A 15,180-nucleotide genomic window follows, 5' to 3' on the forward strand; every position below is an offset into this window, starting at 1 on the left:
CCTCACAGGTTTAGGTTAAACATAGTGATCTCATAGTGCACATATGTGATTGTATGACTGTGTGTTTTAATATTTGCGGGGAGGGAGTTGTAATAAATAACTCATTAACACGGGGGGTGGGAAGGGGGGGTTGCAGGGGGTTGTAGAACGATGTCATTTGTCATATTGAACAGCATCAGAAATATTCTTACAGCACCAATCATAACATCATAACACTACTGACAAAATTAATAAAATCTGAGCTTTTCCGAAATATGGTCACCTTCCACTGTAGATTTAGAGTCAGATTGTATGTAGACGATTAGATCAGATATTGCAGTCATGTCATTCATTTATTTCAATTTTAAAATCACTTACTGTTTCATGAGTTACACCATTAACACAGTCATTTTGTGACACACAAAGCTGACATTTTAGTCAGCTATCAGAAATATATATACAAAATGAGATGTCCACAAGAAGTAATTCATTGTGACCATACTGTTTTTGTTGACATTCTAGCTTTCTATGAAGCAACATAAAAAAAATTCAAATGAAATAAAAATAAATAAAATCTAAAATATTTAAAATCATTTTGACAATTAATATCTGCTGTGATGTGCTGTTTTTCATGAACAACATGACTAAAAATCACTCAAACAAAATTCAAAAAGATGAATTATCATAGTGTAATGGTGAAAAAAGGAGGGGGGGGGGGCGAGTGGTAGAAGAGATAGCAAGGATTCCTGGCTTTGGAGGCACACAGACAGGAATACACTCCATGCGGGGTAGAAGACGTATTTAATGATAGGTCACCCACTTATCTCACCATAACTGTCCAGATAACTCAGAAGATAGCTACAGCAGACCGGAGGCTGTGCTACAGCAGCTCACCATCTTGCACAGAGGGGCTACAACTCCCTCGCGCATGTGCAGTAGTACAATACATGTAGGCAATTGTTACAATAGTTCTAGAATTATGAAACTATAGTAATGTAGCGATGGAACAAAGAATACACAGACATTAACTTTCTGTGGTTTACTCTTGTTTCAAGTTCATTTTCATGACAAAGTTTTGGGACACCATTCGCCATCACAATTGTATTAAAATCTGTATTTAAATCTTAAAATTGGTTTTACAAGGGCTTTTTCTTTAAGCTGAATTCTGTATTCTGTATTTTCCCTCATCCCTGTCTTCCTGTCCTGTCTCCCCACCTTTGTCATGTTGTATGTGCTGGGACGGGTTGATGGCTAATTTCGCTGGTTACTTCTGTGACTATGTGACAATAAAGGCTTACTACTACTACTATTAATTGATGCTTGTGACATCATACCCATGATGAATACAGTATGAGCTGGTTTTTGAGTTCGGGAGTTTCTTTTAAAACATTAACAGCATTTACATAGCACATTGTACCCATTGTTTACATAGTATACAACTGTGTTTTCATGGGAAACTTTGTTCCCTATAATATGGGCCCTTCAATGCCAAAATTATTTGTGTGGGAGAGGACACTACTGCTGGACAGTCTTCACACTGGGGTTAAGCTGTAGGTAATCCTTACTGAGAGACTCTTCTTTATGAAATACTCAACTTGGTTATTGGTAATTCTCACAAAGAAGGAGCTGTTTTTACCATCACCAGAGCCTGTAACCGTGGTAACACTGTTAATATTGATGCTGGGCACAGGCCTAGTTAAAATGCATAGTTTTTAGCATTACAGCACTGATTAGTTTTATTTGACTATGAATTATTGATTTTTTTCTTTGTGTGTGTGTGTGTGTGTGTGTGTGTGTGTGTGTGTGTGTGTGTGTGTGTGTGTGTGTGTGTGCTTGCTCTCTGTACTATTTCTCTAACTGTACTTTATGTTCTCTCTTTTTTCTTTTAGCGGATGTTAAGACGGATGACCGAGCCAAGATGAGCGTAGCTGCCAAGATGTCTCTGTTTAAAGTAAGTTCTGTTGAAAGCTGTTTAGCAGAATGAAAGACGACCTTGCATGGTCCTTTTAGTGGTCTGTGGCAATTCCTAATCAGAGATGATCACCAATAGGGAAAAAAGTCAAGGCCCTACTTTTGGTTTGGTTGCTTTATAAGCTTGGTGTCAGATTGTTACACTCGAGAGGCTGAAGTGAAAGTGTTTAGAAGTCATACAAACATATGCAAAGTTTGGGCACCCCTGGTTAAATTCTATATTTTGTTTGGGAAAATAAGCACACATCCTCTACAGAGAACACAATGCACAATTATTGTTTATATGCTGAATATATTGAAAAAAAGCAGCATAAAAGATGGTCTGTGCAAAAATTATAACACATTTTATACTTTGCTTTTCAGTATGTTAAACTCAACAAATAAATAGAAATGTGTGCTAAAATTAGCAGAAAATGCCATATTTAAGTTTGTTCTCTGTAGAGGATGTGTTAATGTGTTTTCACTTAGAAAATCAACAAAACCTTTTGACCCGAAGCACCCAAATTCTACTGCAGTGAAGACACGGTTCTATAGCGTAGAGCAGAAGTCTGTGAACTAGGGGTTATGACCCTTATTGGTTTTAAATGGTTGTAACAAGAGAAATTCTATCTAATCAGTGTACAGAAGATAAGAATATGATATTTAAGTGATTTATACTAACAGACACAAGCCAAACCTAACAGTTTTTGGGAAAGTAAATGTTGTTGATCCGTTAAACTGTATTGATATTGATGTGTGTGGTGAAATTTAAAATTTATGACACAAACAGGTGTTCTTTCACCTGACGGAGAGACTGAGCCAAAAGAGAGCTCGGCAAACCACTGAAACAACACGTATTGGGGAAATTTGAGAAAACAACCTGTCTGTGCTGCTGGACATACTGTCCCTATCTGCAAAAACCATGTGCATTAAAAAGATATGAGGGAAGACTGAGGGGTGCAGCTCCCCTCTGCATGCTAAGAAAGCCTGTAATGATGAGCTATTATCAGCTGCTGACATTGCAACTTTGTTTGTCCATTTTATTTTTAGGGCATCGTTATTAAGATTAGCTTTGAGATGTACACTAAGTACATTTTCTCCCTTGAGTGCAGAGTTAAATGGGTAACTTCAGGGCAGCGAGTGCACCACTGTAGTGAGTAGCTGTCTGTGTTTGGGGTCTAATTTCAGTGACCTTCTTAGTACTGTTGCAACACACTCTGTCATGTGTGAGGACCTAGTATCTGGTTGTTTGCAGCCAAACACACTGTATTCTGAATTTCTCATTAACCTTGCACTGATAATTCTCAATAACACAGTCATTTAGAGGGCCCAAATCCTGCTTTTTCCACTTGTGTGGTTTTATGTACCAAAAGCAGCTGTAATTAATTTTTAGACAACCATTTTCCAACTTCTCTTTATTCCTGTTTTGTAGAATATAGAATAAAGCAGGTTGTGGCTTTAATATATAAATGAGCTCTGTTCTGAATGGTTGACCTTGGTTGACATTGGTTACCTCATTGAAAAAGCAGTCCAGACTGAAACATTCCTCATATCTTTAGAATGAATGGGTAGAACTAAACTGCCATGGGCTGAACAGGCAGATATACACATTATGGACAAAAGTATTGGGACACACTTCATAATTATTGAGTTCAGGCATTTTAGCCACACTCATATAGCCTTGCAGTCTTGATAGACAAACATTGGCGATAGAATGGGTCGTACTGATGAGCTCAGTGACTTCAAACATGGTGCTGTTATAGGATGCGACCTCTGCCACAAGTCAGTGTGTGTAGTTTCTGTCCTGCTGGATCTGCCCTGGTCAACTGTAAGTGCATGCTTGCCTATCTATATGTGATGGATGGGTCTGGGTTTGGTGAATGCCAGGAGAACGTTACCTGCCTGACTGCATTATGCCAGCTGTAAAGTTTGGTGGAGGAGGGATGATGCTATGCGGTTGTTTTTCAGAGGGTGGTCGAGGCCTCTTAGTTCCAGTGAAGAGAAATCTTAATGATTCAGCAGACCAAGACATTTAGATGCAACCATATGCTTCCAACTTTGTGAGAACAATTTGGGGAAGGCCCTTCTCTGATTCAGCATGACTGAGCCCCAGTGCACAAAGGAAGGTCCATAAAGGCATGGCTGGGTTAGTTTGGTGTGGAAGAACTTGACTGGCCCACACAGAGCCCTGTTCTTTAGAACTAGAACAAAGATTGTGAGCCAAGCCCTGTGTAAAATCATTCTAATCCTTGTTTAATAAAAACGGATACAATAGAACAGATTGTGAAGAACGTATGTGGATAAACAAATAAAATGAAGAAACTCCAGTACATGAGATCTGCTCTCTGGTAGAGTTAAATGGATAACCTTGTGCAGAAGACGGGTACAAACGCAATATATTTGGCAATATATTGTTTTCCAACCGAATAAACGATGAGAACGACTGGGTGTTAACAGTGTTACATTCCATCTGTGCAGAATATAGTTATTATTATAAATTATTAGAATGTAGTATTAGATGCTGTCCTAGTTGGTAATTATGAGGTAGTTACATTACCATCAGGGAAAATGCAAATTATAGGGTTTCGTAACACTCACATGTGGTTCTCCATAACAGAATTTCAAACATGATGATGCTGTTCATCATGATGATTCTTCAGACGATAATTGTTTGTTTGAATTTACATTATCGTCCAAACTTTTTTTCAGTACTGCCTTCTGAGTTTTACTTGTCATCTGAATTATTGTGTGGACCATTTAGATCATTTCATTTTCACAAAATGACTTTGATATCATATATACCATGTATCATATATATTCTTTGACTAAAATAAGCACCTTAAGGTTTCATGATGATTAGAATATATCTGCAGAAAAAATGTACTATTTTATAAATATTAGATATTTGGTAACACATTGTACGAATACAATGTTTAAAAGAGTATACGAACATACGAGCACATTAAAATGCATTCATATAGTGTTATAAACATGGCTATAAACATTTATAAGAAAGCATTACTTGTCATGTTTATTATACATGATTAATATTTAATGTAATGCCATATAGAGTTCACAACATGTTATACTGTCAGTTCCAAAAAAGCTTGCATAGTGCATTAAAACTAATAAACCTGCCCAGTTATAAATGCATGCTGAATTTAATTACATTAATTTGAATGGAATAATACTTTACAGTCATTTTTAATGTATTGTAACATGTCTTTGCAACCTTCAGGTAAACTAAGAGAATTTAAATATTTGTCTTTATTAGTATGTATTTATATTGACAGATGTAAGATGTTAAACTCCCATCATGAGACCCTGTAGGTTGTTACTTGTAAGCTTTACATTGAGGCACATTTTAGATTCAAGTCAGAACATGTCCAGTTTTGTAAAGCATAATTTAATAGTAGTAAAACAAAAACCTTTTTAATTTTACATTACATTAGGTGGCAGTATAACATGTTCTGAGCTCTATTTATAATGCATATTAACAGTTCCATAATAAAAATGACTATAAAGTGTGTACCCTATGAATGCATTATAACATGTTATGAATGTGCTTGTAGAGTTTTCATATTCATTACAGCAACAACAATGTACAGCATAAACATGTATCTTGTAGAGAGATATATTTCACTGTGTAAATTATTTTGTGAGAGAAACTGCTGATGTTGCAATCTTAAAAATATGATTATATAATTTTCAGGTCATTGGTTTCACTGTTTTTTTCCCCTTTCCTTAATTTGACAGGGCTGCTGAATGTATGTGCTTTGTACCAAACAAACTTATGTTGGTTCGAGACTGTTTTGCACTTTGATATCTTGTTGATTCATATGCTGTTTGGTGAATGCATAAGTGGAAGTGGACAAAATATTAATACTGATATTATTACATTTAGTCCCACCTGCCTCGCTGTCTCTTCCTCTCTCGACCTATATCTCTCTCTCTCTCTCTCTCTCTCTCTCTCTCGCCCTAATCTCTCTCTCTCTTTTCTTCTCTCTCTCTCTCTCTCTCTCTCTCTCTCTCTCTCTCTCTCTCTCTCTCTCTCTCTCTCTCTCTCTCTCTCTCTCTCTCTCTCTCTCTCTCTCTCTCTCTCTCTCTCCTGGTGGTAACGGTACACGCAGGGTATCCAGTTACTGTGTGACTTGCAGGGTTCCATTCGTTATCAGACCGCTACCCAACCTGCTGCCCCCCTGCTGTTTTATTCATCTGCCCACTGACCCATTTCTGCTGCGAGGGAATGGTGTTCTAAAACCATAGAACAGTTTTGCTTAGAATGGGCCAAACTGACCCAGTTTTAAGCTGGCTTTACATGGTGAAACTTTAATGCAGCTACTTGCATGCTATGGGTTGCCTGCAGCAAAATTTCTGAGCAACTTGAGTTACATGTAGCAATTTGAAAGCAATCAAAGTTGCATGCAGCGTATATGGATTACTTCACTTAATAGACAAATGAACATTTAATATATCATAAATATGTAATGTCCTTTAACAACCTATTTAGGGTTCGTTACTATATATTTGAGTTTTTATCTGTTGTGTGTATGTTAAGCCTTTGAAAATGAATTTTTAAGTAGTAATTACAGTTATTGCCTACTTGATGGCTTGCTCATCCAGTCCTGAAAGCACTGTGAGTTCATCACAGGCCTTGTCTTGGTCTCCCATTCTGTGATAATTTTCATTTTTTGACTTCTGTGTAAAATTAGTGGGGCATCAAGTGAAAAGAAAATGAATTTAACTGTGTAAATTGAGAAAACAAGCCATTCAAAAAGCTGTTAGCGATAGTTGGCTTGGTAAATCTGCTGGTTACAGAAATGTTATCTTGCTAGATAAAGTGGTCATGTGATGTGTGATTGCTGTTTCATTAACCTGTTCTACAGAGTTGGGTGGCTTGCACCTGTTGTGGCTGAATTTCAAGTGACTTGCAGGATGCTTTGCGTTATGTAGTTCAAGTGCAATACAGTAATTTAGTTTTAAATGGAGTTAAATGGGTTTTCAGCAGCTAAAATTGGGTGAAAGTTTACCTAGGAAAGACAGTGTTAAATGTTATTGTGTTACTATAAACTACTACAAACACTAAGCATGAAGCTCAACTTCAAAGACTTGTTGACATGAAGTGAGGACAGTTACCCTTGCAATGTTCATGCTAGGTGCCTTAATGACTTAATGACACTTAATAGCAGTCAAACAACACAGATTTCTCTGTGGCATAGTACAGGCATATTTGTAACTGTAATGATGATGCGTGGAGGAAAGAGGCTGGGGGCAGGTGTGAAGACGGAGAGCTTTCTTTTATTGCCACTTATACACGACGCAAAACACTCAGCTTTTCAGCTCATAAAGTAAGACAAGGCTCGCTGGGACTTTTCAGTCCTTTCTTTTCTCATTTTTTCTAGTTTAGTTCAGCTCTCTCAGATCAGCTCACCTCTGCTCACACGCCTTCACTGGTCTCCTTCTCCCGCGGGGCTCTGCCACCTTCTGAACGAAGAGATGAGCATAAGTAGGCTGGCAGAAACAAGGCACAGGTGAACATCATCAGATACTTAACCCACTGGTTCAGCCAGACCGGCTTCTCCACTGGCCTCTTCTTTTTCTTTGACTCTTTATTTAGAATTGAATATTTCACGTCAGACAGCTCTAAATATCTTTGTTAATTACATTAATCATGTAGAAATTTTGAAAAATGGGTGGAATTCGCCTTTAAAAAGGGGCTGGACCGACCAAGCAGTTTTATATGTTACCATGCGGCTGTTGATCTACCATGAATGCTTGCATAAAACTGCTTTTCAAAAACAAGCTTTCCCTCATTTCTGTTTTCTCTGCCTTTTTTTCCCTTTCAAGCCATCATGATCTGTCTCATTTATTCACCCTCGCACCTTTTCATTCTGCCCATCCTTATTTTGCATCATTTCTCTCTCTCAGGAGCTGGAGAAGACCGCTGCTCCTGAGGCTTCCTCTTTTCTGAAGCCTCGCTCCAGCAGTAGCTACAGCGAGCCCAGAGTTCGCCGCAATGAGAGCCGGACACTCACTCAGCCAGTCAGCTCTGAGGAATCTGGAGTGATAGTCAGGTGGGTGGGGCCTCTTGAATACCTAAACCAGTCTCTGTTCATCTGTCCATCTTTTTTCTTTGCAAAATTGATTTTGTATTGTCTACATGGTAACTGGGACTTTCTCTCTCACCCTGCACAGTGACCCTCACACGACTGAGCCGGAGGTGGAGGATGATGCCAGCTCTAACTTGACCCTGAGCGAGAAACTGGCTCTGTTTAATAAACTCTCTCAGCCTCGCATGCCTGGAGGTCCAGCGGGTCCTAGGGGTCCAGGAGGGGATGGCAGTTCAGAGGCATCTGAGAGACGCAGGCAGAAAGGAGCACGCTATCGTACTCAGCCCATCACTGTGGACGAAGTCAACCTGGTCAGTCTGTTTGCATATATGTGGGTGTTCCATAATTCTTCAGGTCATCAACGACCTGGAACTTTATGCTCCTGCTTGACGTTTCTTCTGAATTCAAGGGTATTAAACAGGGAGTTTGTCCTTTGCTGCCGTAACAGCCGCTACTCCTCTGAGTAGGCTTTGTAATACAACCCCAATTCCAATGAAGTTGGGATGTTGTGTAAAACATGAATAAAAACAGAATACGATGATTTGCAAATCCTTTTCAACCTAAATTCAATTGAATCCACTACAAAGACAAGATATTTAATGTTTACCACTGTGTTACATCACCTTTCATTTTAACAACACTTAATAAGCTTTTGGGAACTGAGGAAAAAATGTTGAAGCTTTGTAGGTGGAATTCTTTCCCATTCTTGCTTGATGTACAACTTCAGTTGCTCAACAGTCCGGGGTCTCTGTTGTATTATTTTGCATTTCATAATGTGCCACACATTTTCAATGGGAGACAGGTCTGGACTGCAGGCAGGCCAGTCTAGTACCCGCACTCTTTTACTATGAAGCCACACTGTTGTAACACGTGCAGAATGTGGCTTGGCATTGTCTTGCTGAAATAAGCAGATACGTCCCTGAAAAAGACGCTGCTTGGATGGCAGCATATGTTGCTCCAAAACCTGTATGTACGTTTCAGCATGCAAGTTACCCATGCCATGTGCACTAACACACCCCCACACCATCAGAGATGCTGGCTTGTGAACTTTGTGCTGATAACAATCCAGACAGCCCTTTTCCTCTTTGGCCTGGAGGACACAACGTCCATGATTTCCAATAACCATTTGAAATGTGGACTCGTCAGACCACAGGACACTTTTCCACTTTGCGTCAGTCCATCTCAGATGAGCTCGGGCCCAGAGAAGACGGCGGTGTTTCTGGGTGTTGTTGATATATGGCTTTCGCTTTGCATAGCAGAGTTTTAACTTGCACTTGTAGATGGAGCAACGAACTGTGTTCACTGACAATGGTTTTCTGAAGTGTTCCTGAGCCCATGTGGGAATATCCATTACAGAATGATGTCGGTTTTTAATGCAGTGCTGCTTACTTGCTTACTTGCAGAGATTTCTCCAGATTCTCTGAATCTTTTGATGATATTATGGACTGTAGTTGATGAAATCCCTAAATTCCTTGCAATTGCACGTTGAGAAACGTTGTTCTTAAACTGTTGGACTATTTGCTCATGCAGTTGTTCACAAAGTGGTGAACATGTTTCCAATTAACCTGTTCACCTGTGGAATTTTCCAAACAGGTGTTTTTTGAGCATTCCTCAACTTTCGCAGTGTTGTGTTGCAGGCATGAAATTCAAAATGATATTTGCAAAAAACAATAAAGTTGATCAGTTTGAACATTAAACATCTCGTCTTTGTAGTGTATTCAATTGATTATAGGGTGAAAAGGATTTGCAAATCATCGTATTCTGTTTTTATTTATGTTTTACACAACGTCCCAACTTCATTGGAATTGGGGTTGTAGATGCTGGAAAATTGCTGTGAGCATTTCATTGCATTCAGCCACAAGAGCATTAGTGACGTCAGGTCAGTTGCTGATGTTGAATGATTAGTTCTGGATGATTAATTCACTCCAACTCATCCCAAAGGTATTGGATGGAATTCCACCACTCCAGACACAGAACACAGTTCCAATGATTCATAGTCCAGTGCTGGCAGGGCTGATGATTTCCATTGGACATGACCATCCCATTAGACTGAAAATGTCCATCCCATTAGACTGAAAATTACCATCCCTTTAGGCTGTTTTTGATTTTCTACAGAGATGATACAAGTTAAATAAGCTGAATTCGCTAAATAGAGGAAGTGTCTGGATACTTTTGAACATATATATGTGATATAATCTACAAGCCACATACAATAATTATAATATTATAATATAATGCATATGTTTGGTAATAGATAACTTCTAAATTATGTTATTGAAGAAAACAAACAACACAATGAAATAAAAGCTGTGGCTATCTTGTTTGTCTTGTATCTGATCTAAAAAATGAACAAGGTAGAGAGGAGAATGAGGTCATTGTTGGAGGTTGATTTACAGTGTGCATTTAAAATTTATAAAGTTAAATATTAGTTTTACATGTTAACCATGTAGATCTTGCATCCTAAATGTACATTTTACTTTGACTCTAGATGGTCTTTTTATTTACTTTTGTCCTTACCAGTCCCCTAAAAAAGTCCAGGGCTAGCAGTCCAGCCATGTTGTCACCACTTTTCTCTCTCTGTCTGTTTACATCTCTGATTGCTTCTCAGTTCATTTCAGAAAGCGTTACTGCCGTGACTTGTATCAGATACAGTGTTGCTGAAGCATAGTAAAGCTCTTTTTAAGAAAACATACTAATTTGAAGTAGTAATATTAATGAAAGTAAACAATCAATCAAAACATAACTTCTTTCATAATGAACGGTGGGGCAGATCAGGTTGGTAACAGAGGTTAGTCATTGTATGTTTTGCAGTGAGAGATGTTCCCGTCACCAGGGGCAATTTGAATTTCAATTGTGGCTGTTTTAAAATTTAGGATGAGTTTATTCATTTCATTGTCAAATATTCTTATATCAATTATAACTTTAAGTTTTCCGCATAATTAAATTGTTGAGATTAAAAATTCTTCATTTTAGAAAACTCAGAATTGTTCACAGTGTTGGTGATAGGAACCAGACGTCTTACGTGTTTAATGTTTATGTTTAGTGTTTAAAGATTTCCTCACAAAGAGTTATTACAAAAAGTGATTACAAATATATTGCCTGAGGCCTCTGACATTGATTTACAGTAGTTTTATAAGATTATTGGTCTAAAATGCATTTTATGCTGGGTGTTATAAGGCAAAATAGTACCCCCAGACATGTTGGCTCACTGATCATTTTGGATGGTAAATAAAATGGCTCTATTTGCAGTGTGGGTGTCACCACCTCTGTAAAGAAACAAAAAGAAATCCTTCTTCTATCTTTCTCTCTCTCACTTTAGCTCCAGAAGGGGCCTGTTCAGCTGCCTCCTCTACATCTGTCCGCTCACCTCTCTGACCGCCAGCAGGCTCTTTCTGTCAACCTGAAGCCCAGTGAGGTGCGTCTCTCCAGGCAGGACCTCACTGAGCCCCGGCCGCAGCCAGCCCCCGAGATTAAAGGCATCCTGAAGAAGAGCAGCTCTGAAGAGGCAGGCCTGAGGGGTGGGGCCAAGGTTGAGGGTGACCTGACTGGACAAAAGTCAGAGCAGAATGGTGAGCAGAGAGCAGAGGTGAAGAAAGAAATCGACACACCTGTGATAGCAGGGGAATATTCTCCAGCTCCTCGCGCTACCGCCCCCTGGAGGCAGAGAGCGAGGAAGGACGGCAGCTCTTCCTCCCTACGGTCCCATAGACCCACCCCTAGGATTGAACACCTCTCTCAGCCTCAGGACACGCCTACTCAGCAACTGCTGACCGAGCACAGCAGCAAAGCAACAACGGGAGACAGGTACTCCCGTCCTCTGTGTCTCTGTTTTGGTTTTTTCTCACATTACATCTCATATCTGAGAGTGCGGGCAGCTTGTGTGATAAATGCTCCATTAAACAGATTCTCCAACTCCAAAGAAGAACAGGAACAGAGTGCTGAGACAACGTGCAGCGTCACACCTGCTATGGAGCCACAGGTATGTGTGTAAAAAAAAAAAAATCTGTATAATTGTTAAAATGTAAACAAAGTAGAGTGGTTTGGTGTGAAATGCTATATTCTAGGGAAAGTTACAGTCAAATCTGCTTAAAGTGGTGGTGATAGGAAACGGATGTCTAAAGCATTTAATGCCTCTGAAAGCTCCCTCACAGAAAGCTCTTACATAAAATGGTTACAGATATGCTGCCTGTTGCCTGAGACATTGTTTTACAGTAGTTTTGAAAAAAATGTGGCCTAAAATGTACCATTATCAACATTACATATCGTCGGTGTCCAAAGAAAATCATGCATCTCCATTTTTTTATCGACTTTTATTTTTCTACATCATTTCAACCGATGAGCTGTCTTTTATGTTGTGTGAAAATGTCAAGATGAATGGAACAATAGAAATGTTCTAAAATCACTTGCAGTGAAATATCTTTACATTGACTTACATTGAAATGTAAGGGTGTTTTTGCCTTCTCCTGTAAAGTTACTATTTTGGAAATACTGTTTTTTCTTTGGACAGCAACAGTATACAAACTCAGAACACAGACCGGTTCACTTGTAGTTTTTATAACATATATTAAGACAATATGTGTGTGGTGACACTTGGTTCTTATCATAACCACGGTAAAGAAATCTGCGTTGGTAAGTTTCTGTACAGTGAACGATTTTACATCAGACCACTCTGAATGACTTTGTTTACATATCAACCACTGAACTGCACAAACATTTTGAGAAAACAGTGGAATTTCCCTTTAACATTATTCATCATTTCATACACAATAATAACTTTGGATTTAAATTTGACCAACTATTAGTCCAGGGGTGTCCAGTCTTATCAACAAAGTTTTCATTCCAGCAAAACAGGAGCTCACCTTATCAACTGTTTGAAGTCTGAGATCAACTGAGCAAACAAGTGGAGTCAGGGGTGCTACTGCTGCTTGTTTGGAATAAAAACCTGCATTAAATGCATAAAATAAAACCAGTTTAGGTGTTTTATTCTATATAAAAAAATACAAAAAAAAACATATAAAATTTGGTTACTAATAAATAAAGTGATGAAATATGGTGCTAGCACTGTACACATCACAGAATAAACATCTTTTGTAGGAAGATTTAAGAAGCTTTTTAAAAATAAAGATATTCCCGGAGTGATGAACAGAACTGTAGATGATTCAATACATACTGAAAAGGCTGAATAATATTAAGAATGATATTATAACTAAAGTGAAATGAAAAGTAGTGATACAATCTCAAGACAGATAAATGATCATTTAAATCAGGTTATCATTTAATAACTTGTTGATGTTCACAAAATACTTGAAATGTTGAATAAAATATCTACAGATACCTTATAGTTGCAAGGAAACACATTGATGCGAAGTGATCTAGTAATAATAATAATAATAATATTTTGTATTTATATGGCGCCTTTCTCAAGCTCAAGTTAAAAGGATTGCGGTTCTTGCCCTTTACAAACTGATCTTGGATGATCTGGTCCTGGACAAGTCTGTATCTCAATAGCCGAAAGAACCATAAGGGAAATGGCCAGATGAACCTAGACGGGATCCTAGTTATGTAAAGTGCTGATGCTGTGCTATGTAAATGACCTCAGCTGTGCCGTGTTGATATAAAGACTTGTACTGTGTGTGTCTGTTACTATCTGTGTCGTCTTGTTTGTGTTTATGTATGTGTGCGTTGTTTACGCTCTAATCCCACATGTAAATCTCTCCTGTTTCTGCTCTTCCTCCTCACTCTTTTCATCTTCGCTCCTGCACTGCCCCTGTAGGATGAGAGTGGCGCTGTTCATGAGTCTGCGGCTCCATCCCAGTGCTGGGTAAGTTTGCTGTATGTTTCTGAGTTGTTGTCCACTTGTTTGTGTGTTTTTGAATATTTGTAAATGATGTGTTTGACTCATCACTGCAGCAAATGGCAAAGAGACAGTCTGTAGATTTTGTGTATTTATGTGTCTCTTCTCTATTTTCCTCCTGCTCTTCTGTTCTCTACTTCACTCTTTCATTTCTCCTTATCTTTTCATTTCTTTGTTTCTTTTCTTTTCTTTTATTTGCTCATCTTTTCTCCTGTCATTTCTCATCTCGTCTCTTCTCTTAATTTGTTTTCTCTTCTCTTTTTTCTTTTAATTTCTCTTCTTTTTTCACTTCTCTTCTCTTCTCTTCTCTTCTCTTCTCTTCTCTTCTCTTCTCTTCTCTTCTCTTCTCTTCTCTTCTCTTTAGGAACCTGTCTATTCCTCTGTCTATTCTCCTCCTAGCACTCCATCTCAGTATAAGATGTTTTTTAATGAGGTGAGTGTGTGTTTGTGTGCATGCATCTGTGTGTGTGGATGTCTAGATCAGTGGTCCTCAGGGGATCTTCAGGGCTGGTTTGAGAACCAAGCTTTTGGGGTGAAGATGTTCTTTTGACTAAGTTATGTATGATTGGGCTGGTATGTGTGTGTGTGTGTATGGTGTGTGTTTTTAATCTGTGTTGTATTTTCTCTGTGTGCATGTACTGCATTACAGACAGGCAGTTGGTAACTTTGTGTGTGTGAAGGTGGGTGTGCTGTTCTTATTTTGCCTGTGCTGTTTTGCTGGTCAGCACTTTTCAGCATCTGCAGCTTTGGCTTAATGGACTCTTTTTTGTTGTTGTTGTTGTTGTTTGTTTTTAAATGGGGAAAGTTTATTTACATGTCATTTACATGTGTATTTGCAACATTGCTGAGTTACATCTTTGTCCTGTCTGTTCCAGAGAAGTCTTTCATATGAAGCTCAGGAGGTTTCATCTCCCAATCATGCACAACCACAGCCACGATGGAGACATAAGGTTGGAATGGAAGCATTTCCAATGGGGTCTCAATGTCCCAAGTGTGATATATGTGTATGTAAATGTAATAAGACTTTATCTCTGTAGGAGAGCTCAGTGGAGATTGATCCTCAGTCCAATGTGCAGACAGAAAGTGAGACACAGTCACAGCCTATTGACGAACCCCAGGAGCCCCAACAGTCTGTTTCCACAGAGAAAACCAAAGAAGTTGTGACCTCTGATGCCCCCTCACTTCCTGAGCTTGAGAGCAGTCCAAGAGACACAGAGCAGGACCTGAGCACCCTCTGCCAGACTAATGCACACATGTAAGACCCTCTATTGCATGTATATGTGTGTG

The 15,180-nt window shown here is 38.8% G+C and overlaps 1 protein-coding gene across 8 annotated transcripts in view; it reads left to right on the forward strand.

Annotated features, from left to right (window-relative positions):
- svilc (supervillin c) overlaps positions 1-15,180 on the forward strand; it is a 49,811-nt gene that overhangs the window by 18,197 nt on the left and 16,434 nt on the right. For 7 of the 8 annotated variants that reach the window (XM_017705615.2, XM_017705614.2, XM_017705618.2 and 4 more), the window contains 9 exons: positions 1,869-1,930; positions 7,858-8,003; positions 8,125-8,350; positions 11,359-11,843; positions 11,943-12,018; positions 13,813-13,860; positions 14,258-14,326; positions 14,769-14,843; positions 14,931-15,148. In XM_017705615.2, the coding sequence (XP_017561104.2) occupies positions 1,869-1,930; positions 7,858-8,003; positions 8,125-8,350; positions 11,359-11,843; positions 11,943-12,018; positions 13,813-13,860; positions 14,258-14,326; positions 14,769-14,843; positions 14,931-15,148 (1,405 nt within the window). The remainder of the gene's footprint in view (positions 1-1,868; positions 1,931-7,857; positions 8,004-8,124; positions 8,351-11,358; positions 11,844-11,942; positions 12,019-13,812; positions 13,861-14,257; positions 14,327-14,768; positions 14,844-14,930; positions 15,149-15,180) is intronic. The other variant, XM_017705620.2, reaches the window with a different exon arrangement.

The sequence above is a fragment of the Pygocentrus nattereri genome, chromosome 14 (assembly GCF_015220715.1).
Source record: "Pygocentrus nattereri isolate fPygNat1 chromosome 14, fPygNat1.pri, whole genome shotgun sequence".
NCBI classification, from domain to species: Eukaryota; Metazoa; Chordata; class Actinopteri; order Characiformes; family Serrasalmidae; genus Pygocentrus; species Pygocentrus nattereri.